We start from the raw sequence: 18,427 nt of genomic DNA on the forward strand, positions 1-18,427 counted from the left end.
ATCCAGTGCAAGATCAATACAAGTTATCAGCATGATATACTCTGAATCACCTGACATAAAAAAATAATAAAATTCATTATGAATGATAAAATTCATCCCACAGAAAGAATTTTGTCAGGATCTGTGTCAATATTTAGTTGCTGATCAAATACCGATCTAAAAAAAATGACTCTGTCGGTTCATCTCTTACAGTTTTACAGCGAGGTGTAATGCTCATCTGGTCTGATTTTATGTTCACACCCCTGTGTAAAGTGTGTAGGGTTTGTAGTCTATATCTAAACTTCACAGGTAACAGCAAAGAAAGTATTTGAAGACTAACAACATTACCTACATTAATGTCACCTTGGTGGGAAACTTACTCATTCACTCATTCATTCAAAAGAAGAAATATTGTTTTGAATAATACTTAAGTACGCAATTCAATTTTATGAATAATTTTATTCATATCAGCAGCACAATCAGCATTTAGATGACCTCTCAATAACACAACTACGGTTTCCAGTATCACAAGATTTGAATTGTATTCTTTTACAAATTTGTTTTTGTATCAATCATGGCACAATGATATTAAGCACTACAACAGATATGCAATTAAAATGTCTTTAATTCTGAAAATAACAACAGCGCAGTAGACGGTTAAGGTAGCTTGACTGTGCTGACAAAATAACAGCGCTGGTTCCAAATATCTCCCTGTAAAATGTTTGTGTCAGGTACTCTTCATCTCTGGATACAAAAAAAAACACAAAACAGAACACTGAGTTTGCTGTTAAGACAAAACACAATGTTGAAATGCTGTTTTAATGGTGATAAAAATAAAGCAACCTACTAACAGCTACGCCATGGTTTGGAGCCGCTACATGTATTGTGTGGCACTGCATGTGTTCAACAGCACGCCTTTGGTGGAAGAGTAAGTACTCAGGTCTTCTGCTCTATAAAGAGATTCAGGTCTGCAAACACACACACACACACACAAACATGTAAGAGCTCACACATTACACATTTTTACTGCTATAAACCCAGAGATAATGTACTGTTTATGCAAGTGAATTTAGAAAGAAATTTAGGCAAGTGGGGAAACTTCCCAGTGCAGAAATAATAGGTTCAGTAAATGTTAGAAATAGTGACCTCCTAAGATAAAGGTTGGAGATGCAGCCCTCAAAGTTGCCGTTGCCCAGGAGAACGCTAGAGGAATACAGGCCAGATGAAGGGTCGCTCTCTCTCTGTCCAACATCATTTTCATCAATACGAAGTTCAGTTCTAAAACAAAGGTGAAAAATAAGGCTTATTTACAATTTAAGAGACTCATGTTTATCAGTATATACACAGGAACCATTCATTTGGCTATTGTCACACTTCTCATAGCAGAGGTTTTGATTTGATTTGATTTGATTTGATTTGATTTGATTTATTTTATTTTCACAACAAAGGCATAAAAAACAGTGTTATATACGTTTCACCAAAAAAAATGTGATGGACAATTGCCGAAAAACCCTCAAGGGGCTTAATTAGTGGCAATCTCCATAGAAACAATTACATTTAACAAATTAAAATTGGATTTAGAGCACTAACCCATATGGAAAATTCAGACAACTTAGTAGCAACAATTTTACTCTCTGTTTAAACTGTTCTTTAGAAACCTCAATAAGTGATGTGGGAAGACTGTTCCATACCTGTGACCCTCTGTATAATATACTAAACTGTGTTTGAGTCGTACGAGAGTAGGAGGCCTAATAAGACAATTACTACGAGTCAAGAATATAGGTGTCAGAATATAATTTATTGAACGCAAACCCTCCTTAAAAAAGTTACAATAGCTATATCACAAAAATTGATGTCAAAATCAAATGAATCTTACCGTTGACCCTGTCCGAAAACAGTGAGATAATGCCATTTGCCATCCTGGTACTGTTTAGTAGATTTCCACATGTTGCCTTGGAATTTCAGGACCACATACCCGTTCTCCATGGAAAGTTCAATGTTATTATTCTACCACAGAAAAATCACAGAGCCAATGTTAAAAACACGATGAGAGGTTGATATTTTACTACAGTTTGTAAATTGCTAATGAAATGTAAGGAAAAGTAAGCCTGATTGCCCAGTTAGTCAGACTAGTTCTTTAGACACCTAACTGCTATGTTTATGCCACTGGCCAAAGTTTTGCTCGTGTCAGATGCATTTGACCATATAGTGTGTGTAATTGTGGAAGGGATGTACATTATTGCTGTTCTGCAGCAGGACACCGTCTTTTGTACTCTTGAAGCCCAGTGAAAGGTTCACATCGTCTAAGCTGAAGTCTTCATGGCGTTTCTCTAATGCACTGCCTAGGCTGAATTCAGCGTTCCTGATCATCTGGAAAAGAGGTGAAAATAGATTATGGTTAATAAATGATACCTTTCTGTGTTTCATTTGCCCAAATCAAGCATTATTCTTTTAAATGCACAATGCAAATAATAAAATATTAACTTGATTACCAGTGAGTCATTAGAGCAGCCATTGCCAATCCCCACTTTTTCCAGAACGACTGGCGTTATACCACCAGCAGTGCCGATTTTCACACACCCTTTCAGAGGAGGGATAGTGATGTTGTATCTAGGGTACAATAATTCAGAATTAGTAAAGCTTAGAAAAGGTCTGACTCACTTGGTTAATCAAAACAGGTTAAAGGGAAGACATGAAGACACAGACCTCTCACGCAAAGCATTAGGTATGCCACCGATGTACGAGTGCTTGAACTTTGGTGGAATGACGTCTGTCCTTTTGACCTCGGTGTTCCCTATTCGGACCCTAAACTCCTTCCCTGCAATAATGTAGACTTTCACATCTATATCCTGTAATATGGAAGAAAAAAGTGCAAGTTATTTTTTTACTGCCATGATTATGTCCAGTACCTTAGAGAAAAAGTCAGCCTCATTCTTCCTTACCGTCAAAAGGCTTGGTTCATCTTCACTTATGACAGGCTCCAAAATATTATCTTTGTCCTGGCCACGTAGAACAATTTTACCTCTCTCAAGAGAGACAGTGTAGTAAAAGTCCTGATAGGGTATGAAGAAAATAAATAAATAAAATATAAAAGACACAACAGAAAAAGGTTCAGTAGGTATGAACAAATTCTTACATCATTCTCATCTCCAAAATACCACAAAAGAGCATCCTTAGCTCGGGTTCGCACTCTCTGGAGGATCACTTGAATGTTGGGGAATTTATCCATCCGGACTTTGGCATAACCAGTGCCTTGAAAGAATTCTGTATCTGACAGCGTGTTTTGTCTGCGCAAACAAAAGGAGAAGCAGATTTGTTTCTTTCATTTTTATAAAGTGCTGCCTGCTGTACATGCAAATGTGGTGATGTGATGAACATGATTGGTGTTATTGTTAATATATTATTCATTATTAGTACATAAGCATCAAACCATTCACTCGTTGAGAGCTTACCTCTTGCAAGGGGGTTCTGTGTTGATATTAACCGCATTCTTAAAGTTGTACAGACTGATAAATTTGTCATTAAAGGTGGAGAACTCAATGCAGCCATTGTATTTGCCATAGTTGAGTGAGTCTGGTGGCTAAAAAAGGCAAAGACAAATGGACTTAATAAATAAATGTATTAAAAATGAACCAAGAATTAAAGAGATCATCGCACAAAATCCATTGACACTAGGAGGAAAAAAAGGCATTTACTGTGAAGTCATCTGGATAACCTCCTACATAGAAGACCACGTTATCTGGACTGAGATCCAGCAGGTTACGCGTCACCTGTCCCAGGTTTCCCTTCATCTGCACAGGCTTGAACTGCTGTGAGTGAACGACTTGTGCATCTTGATAAATTCTAGGTGGGCAACAAATAAAAAAAAACAGGTGCATATAGTAGATACAAAATAATGGTAAACCTGTACAATAAGGTTCCACTTGTTAACATTAGTAAACTACTTTAGTAAAAAAATAACTGGAAAATGGTTCCAAAGCATATAATAAACATAGTTTATGGCTCAACATTTAGGCTACTAATACATTATTAAATAAACCTGTTTATATTATGTAATGGACCATGAACTAACAATGAGCAGTTGTCTTTTATCAACAAACATTAACAAAGATGAATAAATACTGTAACAAATGTACTTTTTATTGTTAGTTAATGCCAATTAACTAATGTTAACTAATGGGACCCCATTATCAAGTGTTAGCAATATAATGCAAGTCCAACATTTCAGCTGTAATGGTATTTTTAGTTGTAACTTGTATAAATATATGGCATATGAACATATGAAAGGACAAATCAACATATTTTATTCCTTTAATTAGACACAAAACTAGAACATACTTAATGGCAGCTATATGTGACTCAACATTAAACTCATATTTTTGATTATTATGCATTCAGCACATTGCTATGATTGTATTTGATTTTTTTTGGAGATGCATAAGTAAAACCTGATAGACACTGTAGGACATAATAACAGATTCATTTAAGGGCCTTTTGCACTGGGTCCCCCAAGAACTAAATTTTCCCCTATGGCTATTTTCCTGTTTTCATTCGCACCGCTAGTAGGAAGTCTGAAGTGACGTAAGCTTGCCGACAACGGCGTAATTTAAACGTGGCGTTCAACACCTGGAGGATGTAGGACGCCGTGATCGGAGATGTATTTTTGATGTGTGGTGGGTTTAATGATAAACGGGAATGGGATGCGATTGAAAGAGCAAAAAGGAGGGCTAAGAGACAAAATCTACACATATCATCGAGGCTGAGAAACAACCCGCTTAGAAAAGCGCCACGTTTTATTTTGTGTCACCATACTTGGTCGTTTAACTGTATTTAAATAGGGAAAACGTGGAGGTGTTTGGTCGCTTCTAACTTCATCTCTGTCTGTTCCCTAATGAATAAACTGGGCTAAGCTAAGTGCTATCAAAGTGTCGCCGCGCGCCAGAGCGATTGAGTGCACGCACTGAGACGAGAGAGGTATGCATCAACTCGTCTTAGTTAAGGGAATAACATAGTTTAATATGAAAAAGCGGTGGAGTGTTCCTTTAACATTAGCTGTTTCTGTGCCGATAACTCTCTGTATGTTAGTTTGTGAAGTAAGCATATGTAAACTGGTGTGTGTTTTACTGGCGGTTTTTCGTACGACATGCTTTCGGCCAACTAATGTACACTTACATCCCTGGTAGTTCCTATTGTGCTGCATGGTTTAGACCCTTCTCTGAAGTAGGAGCTAATGTAGTTCCCCCAAAAGGAGTTCCTAGAACTAAAATCCCTCCAAGTTCCTGCGGTGCGAACACGCCAATAAGTGGGTACTTCCTCCAATAGTTACAGGAACTATAAAAAACGTTCCTATTTGTAATAATTGTTTCTGCATAAAAGAAACAGAATAAATACCAATGGTTCTTTTTTAATTGATACCGCATGTTACTATACCTGTAAAGGTCGATTTTGTCAAAGGAAGCCAGGTTAGATGAGGACTCAGTGATGTTGGTTGTCTCGACATCATTCTCCACTCCATTGAGCTTATAAAGGACATGCAGGATATTATCTCGAAGAGCCATGCCGATGAAGTCTCCAGATGCCTGTGAGAACATTCAGGTAATGCATTAATGAGAGTAACAATTAGTAGGCTCGAGCTAAAATGAGCTTGTATCCTCACACAATTGACAGGACAGGTAATCACACTCACGTCTTTTTTTCCGAGGTAAAGCACAAACAGATCGTCTCCGCCCTTCAGGGTCTGACGGCGACGACGCCTGGTGCCGTCCCCTCGAGCGGGTTTCTCGGGTCTCTGGAGGGAGAGGGTGAGAGAGGTGTACGCCCGCAGGTCATCCAAGTCTCTCGGGGGACGCATCTCCACATATCCGTTACCAGAGAATTTCATAGGGACGACAATCTGCAACAGATTTAAGACATGAAGAGGACCATGCAACATTGTGCTGAAGCTTTCTATTGAAAAAAAAAATAAATCATGAGTTATGGGTCTTGAAAACTAGACAGGTGTTATAACCTTTAGACAGTACAATCTTTCGAAGGTTCATTCTTGTCAAATGTATGTCGTCTACCCTGACAATAGTGAAAAATCCTTTATCATACTGAACAACACTCCATGAGTTAGTAAACCACATGTATGTACAGTAGTACATTTCCTGATGTATTGCTGAAGGCAGCTGAAACTCAGATTCAGATTTGGTGTGTAAGGGAGATTAAACTCTTGTCCTGTATTACTTTCTGAACCATCGAAGAAATAACTGCATTTATAGAGCAAATCAAGGTTCAATTTTAAAAGGAATTTATATAAGCTAAGGAGAAAAAAAATACGACAGCATCTTCGTTTTAATCTATTTACTGTATCTTGTCGTTTGGCAACACTTTAAAGGAGAACTCCGGTCAATTTTAACATTGAGCTCATTTTTTTGTACATTTGGAGTGCTGTCAGTACAGAGAACAATGACAAAAATCGGTGTTGCCTACCCCGAGTTATTCTATTTTTAAAATTTGCACCCTGTTGACTTAAATGGGTCAAGTACTAAACCTGCTTTTAGCCTCTTAACATCCTTGATGTGTCATTACAAGTGGACAGCTAATGTGAGTGATTCCTTCAGAGTTATTTAAGCCAGCGCAAATACCTGTTTACATCCTGTTTTTCAGTTGAAGTCCAAAGTAGTCTATTGCCGAGTTCACGCGCATAGGTTTAGTTACCTATGATCACGCACGTGAACTCGACAATCGATTACTTTGGACTTCAACCGAAAAACAGGATGTAAACAGGTATTTGCGCTGGCTGAATTAACATCACTTTTATACATATCTTTTACATCTACTGCAGTCAGATCCACTCGTGTTCACTCAGAAGGAATCACTCACATTTTCTGTCCACTTGTAATGACACATCAAGGATGTTAAGAGGCTAAAAGCAGGTTTAGTACTTGCCCCATTGAAGTCAACAGGGTGCAAATTTTAAAAATAGAATAACTCGGTGTAGGCAACACCGATGTTTGTAGTTGTTCTCTGTATTGACAGCACTCCAAATGTACAATAAAATGAGCTCAATGTTAAAATTGACCGGAGTTCTCCTTTAATTTGATGCTTCCCAACATACATTCTACTGACAACAAGTAACTTTGTAACTACATGTCAACTCTCAGTTAGGGATGCACGATATATCGGCCACCATATCGGTACGGTTGATTTGTGTTCTTTTTTAATGTTATCGGCCCAATGAGAAAATTTGGCCAAAATATTAAAGCCGATAAATAATGGATTTTCCTTCAGCTGCACACTGTTGGTCATGATGGTTTTGAATTGCTAGAAATATGATTTGGAATCGCTTCAGAAGTGCAACGCAGGTCCATCAAATTGACTACATAAAACTATAATGAGAACATTATAGTTGTGTGCTTGGGACATTGTGCGCTTTGTTTTTGTAATCAGGCTCTAAAAAAATATATACAAATTCATATTTAGATTTATTGGCGGTTATTGGCTTTTTCAAATATAAAGAATTAGCGGTTATTGGTATCGGCCAAAATGTTCATATCGGTGCATCCCTACTATCAGTCGTTAGAGTATTAGTAGACTGTCTGCTTAAAGTCTAAAGAATTTCTCAACTAATTAAATTCAAATGTGGTTGGAAAAGACTGCAGCCTATTTTATATCAAATTAATTGTAGCAGCAATGTTCAATGTGTAGGATATAAAACAAAATAGTCTTACTCTGTTAGCAGCCTCACGCGCTTGCTCAATCAGTTCCTTTATCTTATTAATATTTTCAGACACATTGTTGCCGGAGCCAATCTGAGAATTCAACTCTTCTATTTTATCCAGCAGGGACGGGACGGAGCCGCTCAGGTTTTTGACTGTCAGATGGAAAGCGCAGAGAAAGTGAGTGAACAATACAAAAGTGGAAGCTGCTGAAGAAAAATGATTAAAAACAACACCTACAGCCCGTTAAAGTTAACATTAACATTACCAGCACTTACCAGTCGTTTCCACATCATTGAGAACACTGTCAATATTTGAAACTGAAGGACTAACAGAGATGTTGGCCACTTCTGCTTTGATGTCATTAAGCTGGTCCATCGTGTCACTTGTGCTGCGATTGGCTGCTGCCGCCGCTTCCTTAGCCGCGTCGATGATCTTACCAATGTCATCTGTGATCAGACAGAATGCAAACATATTTTCAAGCACATTCATGACCCTAAAAGTCTATAGTTGACAGCTAAGCTGCGTCCATTGATCAGACTAATCTGGTTTGGGCTAGTTGTCCGTTTTTTTTCCCAACAAAGAAAACTATATAAGATAGAATGAATGAAAATCAAACACGCCAGCACCTGTCCTTTCATAAAGCCTCTGTAAACAAACTTCTCAATGAACTCCGCTACCAAAAGCATCGGGTTATATGAAGCCGTCTTGTGTAAGCATTGGGCTTAGTTGTTTCAAACAATGCTCTTTTCTTACCTCGCTGAATTCCTCTCAAACCATCCTGAACTGTGCGCAGCTCCTTTTCTAGTGCTTTCTTTTTCTGCTCAGCGTCTTGCAAACGATCCCTCTGATTATTGAGGTCTTTGGTTGCTCCTGGTAAAGACGTAATAACAGTTTTTAAGCAACCAATGATTGATCAAATGAATTCAAGTTCTTTGTAGGGTTACGTTTTTATTTTAAATTCACACGTGTGTCACCTTTAAGATCTTTAGCTGCGTTTTTGGCATCTTTAAGTAGGTTATTGCCATTGTTTTTCAGATTTTTTGCCCTGTTGATTAAGTCCCCTTGACTGACATCCTGAAAAGAAAAATCAACAAAAGTCACACTTAAAAATATATTACTGACAAAATATCAAAATTAATTCAGTTCCATACAGTTCCCATAGATGTAATTAACAAGATTAACTATGGACATGTTCAGCTATCATTTCACAGCTATACTTTTAGTCATTTTACAACACTATATCTTATGTTTTAAGCATTTTTAACTTTGGGTAAATTTACACGACAACAATGTACTTATTACAAAAAAGTTTTTCAGGTACAGACAACAACGTTGTCAAAACGATCCCGTTCACACATATTCGCAAAAACTAAAAACGCTGTATTCTGCTGCCCGGCCAGTAGTTGTCACTTTGTAAAGAAACGCTACGCACCGAAAGACTGAACACATAACACATATGTGCACGATATCACCGTTTTCACAAATTCATGTTTTTGTAGTTTACATGGAAACTATAATGGTATCGTTTTCAAAACTTGCGTTTTGAAACCCGATTTTAATAGTTGTGTTTGCAGGCCCCCAAAAAACTATTGTCGTGTAAATGAACAGCAAAAATGCATAAAAAGTTTTCAGTTTTTAGTTGATGAAGGTGTTGTTTAAATGGCCCCTTAAAGTCCCCCATGTCGTGAAAATCCAGCTTTTAATGTTGTTTATGTCTATGAGGTGTTTTTTAATATGCTTTAAGACAAACCATGTGTAAATTCATAAGTCGACAGCATTGCTGAGTATTTTCTCCTTAAAACTGCAGTGAACCAAAGACAGTCTCAAACACAACACACGCTTTGAAATCGCTGGTGTTTCTGACGTCACAAACTACCTTGTAACCAATCAGATCAACGAGTGATCGTCAACGAGTGGATCTCTGAGCTGAGTGAGTGAGTGGAGGCGGGGCTCATTTGCATATTCATAGAACCGCGTATACTAAATGAGGCAAGGGTGTCGGGTTACATTCAAGATATTTTAAGGCATGAAGAAATGTTGTTTTCAAGATCAAAGAAGAGTTTTAATGTATAAAATGATTGACTACAGGGGGACTTTAGACTTCTTTCTGTGAAATGCTTGGCTTGAAAAGTGCATTGGCTTTCAGAAGTTTGACATAAGTTTCCAAATACTTTTTGGGGCAATGTATGTATCCTAACTTTGAGATTTATGCTAATTAGATAAGGTCTCCTACATTAAGCGCTTTGTCTGCCGCCTCTTTGGCCTCCTTCGCAGCCTCCTCTGCAGCATTGACAGCGTCTGTGATGTTTTTGTACGCCTCTATCCCGGAGAGAGCGGTCTGCACACCAGAGCGCCCACTCACATTCTGCACAGCCCTGTCCGAGAGAAAATATCACTGCTAGTCATATCAACAAGGAGAAAAATCATGTGGAAGATATACAGGACATGTACATGTATGAGGAAAACATGGAACTGCCATTAAAACAAAACTTAATGAGAAGGTGAAAAGGGCGTGAAAGTTTGGCATGATTTGGTCGCATGAGAGGCACTCATGATCTTACTCAGGTGTCAGTAAACTAATAAAACCTCTTACTCTTGGAGGTCTTTGGCCAGTTTGTACATGTTCTCTGCATGCTCTTCTGCCTGTTTCACAATTTTCTCTTTGGCTGCTGCTTGTGAGATAATTTGGACTTTATCCTTGAGTTCATTCTTTGCACCGTTAAGTTGCGCGGCAAGCTGTTCATACTCCTGTGGGAATACAAGAGGATTTGTCACCAGTGAAATCACTAAAACTGTAACTGATAAATAACTCATCTGTAACTTGTACTACTTAACCAGTTAGAAAAAGCCCATTAATGAATTTTAAAACATTATTAAATATAAATATTCATGAAAAATGTGTGTTTTTATATACATATATATAGGCCCTAAAACTAACATTATGCCACACCCGCCAATGGCCAGTGACTTTTCTATTTTCATTATTAAATGTAGAAATAAAATGAAGACAAGGACAATCCATATTTTCTTAGCATTGTGTTATTATGGGGGAAATGCTCAATGCAAAAAAAACATGGTTGTCAAAAAAAAAGGCTTTACATACTGTATGCAAGTGATAGTTTCTTAAAATAATTTTTTAATCTGTCATGTCTCATAATTCATCCAAACCCAAAGGTGTATGAGTGTGATTATAAATTAAGCTCCAAATCTCCTGTAGTTTCTTATACTAAGCACATTTTTCTGAAAAGTTTACCGTTTTACTGTCATTGAACATGTTCAGGAGGTCATTGGTGTCGTTCAGCTGGTTCACTGCAAGAGCAATCTGAGTCCCAACAGTGTTTCTCTCGCGCTCCAAATCTTTCACTCGTTTCTAAAAAAGAAAGAAAAAACCTTAATGGACATCATTCCCTCTTGATAGAACGTGTTTTGAGGATTTTAAAGCTCTTGATGCTTACCAGAATGTCTCGAAGGCCTTCGCTATTGATGTCATTCTGATTGCTGGCTTTCTTCACCATAGTATCAGCCTGTTTGAGCAAATCCTCTAACTCTTTCAGCTTGGCCTCATAGTTGTTCAGCAGGCTATCGACACGCTTGGATGCCACTTCATTCTCATCGCATTGCTTTATGATGTTTTTAACATCCTCTAAAACTGTAATGAAAACATATAACCACACATTAATGTAGCCAATGGCATTAATTATTAGCCTACATGTTAGCATAAGCAGCTTAGACGTTCACAGACTAAATCGGTAGTTTGATGAGGGGATAAATACATTTGTTTGCTTCAGCTTGCTCTTTCTTGGCTGCATCTTTCTGTGTCGTGAAGCTTCGCCTCTCCATTTCCTTCACCATGTTCTCGGACTGTTCCAGAAGTTTGGCTAAATCCGCGGAGGGAAGAGCCGCTCCACTGCTGTTGGAGTCCATGAGCTGTTTCAGGAGCTCTGAACAACACATCGAGTATTTATATTTCAAATACATCACAGATATGATTATTAAAGTCCACTTGTGGTGAAAATCAAGCTTTTAGTGTTGTTTATATGTCTATGTGGTGTTTTTAATACACTTTAAGACAAACTATGTGTAAATTCATAAGTCGACAGCATTGCTGAGTATTTTCTCCTTAAAACTGCAGTGAACCAAAGACAGTCTCAAAAACACGCTTTGAAATCGCTGGTGTTTCTGACGTCACAAACTACCTTGTAACCAATCAGATCAACGTGTGATCGTCAACGAGTGGATCTCTGAGCTGAGTGAGTGAGTGGAGGCGGGACTCATTTGCATATTCATAGAACCGTGTATACTAAATGAGGCAAGGGTGTCGAGTTACATTCAAGCTATTTTAAGGCATTAATAATTATTTTTCAAGGAAAAAAACATTTAAATATGTAATTTTGGTGATCAAAGATGAGTTTTAAGGGATACAATTATTGACTACAGGGGGACATTAATTGTGCACTTAAAAGATTTTTTTTTTAAATTTTATATAAATTCTAAACTTTCTTCAAAACAGTCGTTGAATTTGAATCTAAAAAAAGACAACTACCGATGTACCGTGGGTGTTTAAAATAAAGGAGCTGTGGCTGGGAACATTCATAGGGTCAGTGCATTATGGGATTGTTTACAGGATCTGTTAGGACAGGCCTGCTACATGAGACGCATCGATTCGGCATAAAAACTGCACACCTGGGTGGATTTTTCAACTCAGGACACAAATGGAGCACGTCTAATGCAGTTTGCCAAGTTAACTCCATGTAAACTGAGGTTTATTAACTGAACCGCTGTCCTCATTATCACACAGAATTACAGGTCAATTCTTATTAGCAAAAACAGTTTGTGTTTTTACCTTTTATTTTTGCAAGGAGGTTCTGTGCCTCAGTGTTCAGATCTTTTGCCCTTTGGTGGCTGTTTTCAGCATTAGCAAGAGCTTTCTGAGAGTCGTCTGATTGCTTCCTGACCTGGACATACAAAGGCTTGGTGAATTATTTGATTCCCGCATGAAAATAGACAGATTTAGACACACTAAATCAATTCTAACTTGCTTAAACACAGTATTCTACATGAAATCTGCATCTGTTTATCAGAGAAAAGTCTTACCTGCTCTTTTAGATTGTCCATATCTTCGCCCAGATTGATCACATCTTGTTCCAGTTGGTTAACTTTAGGCATCTGATTGTTGACCGTGAAGCTGAATGTGTTCACCAGATTCTGAAAAAAGAAAGAAAAAAAGCATGAATATAAAGAGTTTGTGTTTATTAGCCTGTTCATGTAATTATTCATTTATGTTCTTTGAAACATATTGTTATATATTGTTCATTTGATGCTTAGTGAGTTTAGGAAAGTGTTTTAAAATATTGAAGTGTAGTCATTCACTCCATTGTCTTAAAGGCAGTTCAAATGGGACTTTACAGTTTAAATAAGAAGAAATCTTTACTATTAAAAATACAAGAGATGACTGAAATTTGTCAATTGGGGCATTATAAAATGCAAATACTGTATGTAAGACACGTTTATTTCATTGCATCAGCTTTTGGAATTTTCTGACTCTGCATGTTTGATTTCAAAATCAAAAGTCATAAAAAAAAAAAAATGTTTTGCTTTTGCAAAAACAGTGCTTTGCTTTTGCCTTAATGGTTGAAATACATTTCCAAGTACTGTGACTGTTCAGTCATGTCTGAAAATGTAGCTGACTCATCAAATTACCCACAGAACGTTCCAGACTACATGTTCTCTATGATCATTAAGTTGTGGATGTGGATTCTGAGGTAAATGATAATCACTATGATACTTTGAGCCACCCACTTATTTTAATGCAATAAACTTTCAGAGAAGAACAGCAGTGTGTGTGTGTGAGTGATAGACTATTAACGTTAACATGATCACACTTGTTCAATGTGCAGTTTGCCCTTAATAGGAAAAAAACTACAACTTTGTTGTGTCACAGGACAGAACACTGAGGAATAAAAAAAAGGATAAACCAGGGAAATACCGTTGTGGCAGCAATGGCTTCTTCAAGCTTTCTCAGATGTTCTTTCGATGAAGGTCTGAGAGAGTCTAAATCCATTTGATTTTTGATTCTTCTCAGCTCAACATCAAGCTTTTCCAGATCGCTCAGCAATGTCTGAGCACAGTTATCACACTCTGAAAAATGGCATCCGGCGTTACAAAAGAACATACAGTAGTACACAAAAGGAAATATTGAAAATAATGTAACCCTGTGATGCCAGTAATATCCTTTACCTTCACACTGTTCTTCTGTGTTTGTGTCCTGAAGCTCTAGAGAATTCCTGCACACTGTGAACATGAAGATATTTACATTTAATATTTATTTAGTGTTCACAGAACAGAGTATTTCAACCCACAATTTCAATATTAATATAAACAACTATTGCGTTACTACATTAAATCTACTGCAGACAAGCATATATTTTTTGTAGTACGGTAATGAGAAAATGAGTGTGTTGGAGAGTGGGAGGGGATAGCATATGTTTGAAAAACTTAATGGTGCTATTTTTGTATTATTTTAATTTGAAATGTGACATTCACCCTTGAAGAGCTAAATGCATAAACTAAATCCACACCTCCAGTCTTAGAGTCACACAAGTTTCCCGGACAGTTGCACAGACGACAGCGCCCACCGTAGACCAGAGGATCACCGTAATATCCCGGGGCACATCTGAGGAAACATGGTCAGAAACGCTTCATTACAGCTTCTTCTCTTATACAGCAGCGGACCGATGTCAGGTGATCGTATGCGCTGGATTCACAATGTGTTGACTTCTCTGAACATCCAGCTTCAGTAGAAAAACCGTGCTGGATGCCCAGGTTTATACCAGTGTCTAATATAAAGCAGCCTGGAAAAGCTAGTCTTTTCAGCAGTGATGATGAGTAGTCATTGATGACAGTTTGAGATGATAGAGTGAGTTTGAGTTTTTACAGAAACACTGCATAGAGTATGTGAAGCACACAGGGATATCAGTTTTAGGAAACTCAAGTTGTAGCAGTTCATCCCGCACCACTCACCGCTCGCATCTTTCGCCCGTGTGACCCTCTTTACACAGACACTGGAATCTGCCACGTGTTTCAGAGCAGCTCAATGCAAAACTGCAGAAAGATATGCCACATCATAAATGCATCATATAAAAGAAGGCACATCATTAGGTAAAATTTAAATAAAAAAAAATTACAATATGGCACAATATCCACTTAAAACTGACAAAAAAAAGAGGACCTATTATGCCATTACAAAGTTTTTGGGCTCTATTAGAGCAGGTTTTCATGCTTGAATGTTAAAAAAGAAATAACATTATTTCCCCATATTCTCCATTGCTGCAACTCCTCTCTTCCCAGTCTGTCAGTAACGCTCTGTTTAGTTCCTGTCTCTATGAAGCCCCTCCTTCTGAAAAGCACACTGTGCTCTGATTCGTCGGCTGGATCAGTGTGTTGTGATTGGTTGAGCGCTTCGAGCGTGTTTGGGAAATGTCCCGCCCCTTTCCATAACCACCCGTTTCAACACACTACTAACTAACTCAACCAGGCCCCGCCCCTTTATTCTGCGTATGAATTATTTAAATGAGGAATATTGTAACACGTTCGTTCCCGGAAGAAACTCAAGACTACGATGGAGGCGTTTCAGCAGTTCAGAAACACTGACACTGATATAGGGAAGAACTTTGCAGAGCTTTTTCATGCTCAAACAGCAACAAAATTACACACTAAAAAGCAGAATAGGTCCTCTTTAATGTACAACAATTTGTTGAACTTCATTATAAAAATCTATTTTATATTCTATGAGTACCATTTTATCAAGAAAAAAGGTCAATATGTTGATAAATTGTCAGTACATATGACATTTTTGAGAGACCATAAGTTGACTTCATAAACTGATGTTGATTCCCTAAAATGGTTTTGTTTTTGAAGTTTAAAGGGGTTCAGTTTGCTACACTTGTGGTATTCCTGGTAAAAAAAAAAAGACATGCCTCTACAAATAACATGCTTAAATGCTCTAAGATGGCTGAACTAATTTCACGTTGTCAAACTGAGTTACAAATACTCGCAATTTCTGGTTACCAATACAAACACACAACTTATCCATACGAAGAATGTATGTAATCTACCCAAACATGATGAAGTACTCTACTTGCAAATTTTAAGGCAGGTTTTTTAAGTAAACTCAACTTGCATTGTACTTTTTCCATCACACATGCGAGACTTACTTGTTGGCTTCATTGCTGAGCGGACATTGGCACACCCTGCATTTTCTCTGAGCTGCATTCAAGTAATATCCCTCTCTACAGTGCTCACAGTGCTCTCCCGCAGTGTCATCCTGGCAGTTCTGTTCAACACAGAGCATTTGGGTTAAAAGTACATGAGCACAGGCAAACGGAGCGCATTATTGGAGGTCAGCGCAGCACTTACTAGACATCGGCCGGTGATCTGCTCACACTCATTCGAGTGGCCGTTGCAGGAGCAGGGAACACAGCGAGCAGACTGACCTCTTCTGTCTAGATAGTGACCAGCGGCACATCTCTGATAGGAGAGAAACACACATGTACTGTAGAACAAGCTTGCACTTTATTTTAAGGTGTTATTGTTACAATGTAACGTGTAACAAGGACACTGTAAAATAAATTGTTACCAATGAAAATTATCCCTTTTTAAAGCTTTTAATTACGGGTAAAACAATGCACAAAAGAAAAAAAGTGGGAAATTAGGCAAATGAGAAACAGTATCTTACAGTGACCCCAAAAGGATTATAGACTCAAAGCAGAAATGTGTTCCTTTTAACTCACATTTTACCGATGTCATTCAGCATTATCGTTCCTTTTATTTTTAAAGTGGCCATTGTTACAGTGCTTCACAAAAGCAATAGATAGAGTTGGTGCAAAAGTCTACCAAGTTACCTTTACTGACACATGGATCTTTTTTCAATTCACAAGTTTTTGCTTTACAGGTTAAACAAAGCAAAAACGAAATCCTTTCAGTTACCCAAGGGAAACACGTACCCCTGCTTGCGAATCACTGCATTATAAAACATTAACACAAGTGTAGTCTGCAAAGAAATGCTGTTCAGAATTGCGAGATACAAACTCGTAGTTGTGAGAAAAAGTCAGAAATGCAAGAAAAAAGGCGCTGTTATCTTTTAAATAGTGTTATTCAGTGGCTTTTTATCTCACAGTTCTGACTTTTTTTCTCGTAATTGCGAGTTAGAAAGTCAGAATTGCGAGATATAAACTATTTTCAAGTGAAATTCTGTCAGTCTTTTTTCCCTTCAGAATTGGGCTTTATAAGTTACAATTTTGAGTTTATATCTCACAATTCAGAGAAAAGAAGTCAGAATGGTGAGATATAAACTTGTAATTGTGAGAAAAACGTTAGAAATGCGAGAAATAAGTCAGAATTGCGAGATATAAATTCGCAATTATGATAAAAAAGCTAGAATTGCAACTGTGCTTTTTATCTCACAGTTCTGACTTTTTTCTCGCAATTGCGTGAAGTTTCAAAGTCAGAATTGTGAAGTATAAACTATTTTGAGAAATTCTGTCTTTTTTCCCTTCAGAATTGAACTTTATAACAAGTTCAGAGAAAATAAGTCAGGATTGCTAAATATAATGGCAATTGTGAGATGATAACTAAAATTGCGAGAAAAAAGTCGCAATTATCTTTTAAATACATTCAGCAACGTCTACAACTACAACATATTGCTTTAGTAACTGTTAGAATATCTCTTTTCTATCCAAATAAAATGTACTCTGAAATAAATGTCACGGGCTATAAATGTTCAGAGCATAATTTGATTTAAACCTCAGTGTATTTTATGTCATAACTTTGGTTCTCTGAAATTCTAAATGGAAGAGTTGCAAGTATCGCACATGTAATAAGTACTTCACACACCTGGATACACTATAGACAAATCTGTTCTGGAAATTATGAAAGCTATTTGGACAAAAACACCAATCATCCATAATCAAATTTCAAAAACCTGTTTTCGTCCGCACACATACATAAAAAGCAATACTTGTAAACAATAATATTCCTCTTTACCTGTGCATCATCCACTGAAGGAAACTGGACCTGCTGTGTGTCGTGGATGGAAGGGTACTGAACGCGCTGAGCATCATTTAATGCTGGATACTGAACTCTTTGAGTCCACTCTGCCTGTTCTCTCCGAGGGACGGGTTCGGGTCGGGGCCCTCCAGACCCCAGCGCTAGCAGGGCCGCGAACACAAAGGCCCTCAGTGCTGCACTCCTCCATGCCATCGACTCTGACATTCCTGACTGGTTGATGCGTGTGAAATAACTCGTATCGCTCTCAGGTACGGTCTTCTTAAAGAGGGAGTAAACGCCCTTAGACAAACTCTCATACGTGAATCAGTCGTGGACACGCTGCCGCAATTGAACCAGGAAATTGAGTCACACTTAGGTATGTGAGTGAGGAGAGATGTGTGCTGGACTCAACACCTGGAGAAATAACTCAGCTACACACATTCAGTCAAAAACAATGAACTAAAAGACCCAGAAAAAATGCCCCAGCACTTTATCAGTTGTTGTGGTATTCATTTATTATCAATATCTTCTCTCAATAACCTCTTTTGTTTGCTATTATGTTGCTATTTCACTATTTCTTCACCGTCAGTGTTTAATCATTGTTTGTAACTATGACAAACCGTGAGTGTTTAAGACACAGCTCCACATTTATCAGAATGACTCACAGCAACAGTTTGTTTTGTCAGCTCTTCCACACCCAG

At 37.8% G+C, this 18,427-nt stretch overlaps 1 protein-coding gene across 4 annotated transcripts; it reads right to left on the reverse strand.

The window, feature by feature from the left end:
- Positions 1 to 451: 451 nt before the first annotated feature.
- On the reverse strand, positions 452 to 17,979 carry LOC308696530 (laminin subunit alpha-3). Of its 4 annotated transcripts, none has more exons than XM_081375321.1 (31): positions 17,724 to 17,979; positions 16,098 to 16,208; positions 15,896 to 16,014; positions 14,703 to 14,783; positions 14,261 to 14,355; positions 13,920 to 13,973; positions 13,669 to 13,820; positions 12,777 to 12,887; positions 12,526 to 12,637; positions 11,456 to 11,623; positions 11,138 to 11,331; positions 10,936 to 11,052; positions 10,276 to 10,430; positions 9,916 to 10,057; positions 8,657 to 8,756; positions 8,436 to 8,552; positions 7,958 to 8,128; positions 7,692 to 7,834; positions 5,666 to 5,872; positions 5,410 to 5,558; positions 3,675 to 3,822; positions 3,432 to 3,559; positions 3,116 to 3,266; positions 2,922 to 3,032; positions 2,686 to 2,828; positions 2,472 to 2,589; positions 2,215 to 2,349; positions 1,856 to 1,986; positions 1,126 to 1,257; positions 831 to 947; positions 452 to 723 (listed from the first exon to the last, which is right to left on the reverse strand). In XM_081375321.1, exons 1-30 carry the CDS (start codon positions 17,949 to 17,951, stop codon positions 854 to 856), a joined length of 4,017 nt encoding a protein of 1,338 aa, XP_081231447.1. In that variant the 5' UTR covers positions 17,952 to 17,979; the 3' UTR covers positions 452 to 723; positions 831 to 853. The 4 variants fall into 4 exon arrangements, with proteins under 4 accessions (XP_081231447.1, XP_081231446.1, XP_081231445.1 ...); XM_081375320.1 differs by having other exon boundaries at positions 452 to 754; XM_081375319.1 differs by having other exon boundaries at positions 827 to 947.
- Positions 17,980 to 18,427: the final 448 nt, after the last annotated feature.

This window comes from Scardinius erythrophthalmus (genome assembly GCF_964197995.2).
Source record: "Scardinius erythrophthalmus genome assembly, chromosome: 9".
Classification (NCBI taxonomy): domain Eukaryota; kingdom Metazoa; phylum Chordata; class Actinopteri; order Cypriniformes; family Leuciscidae; genus Scardinius; species Scardinius erythrophthalmus.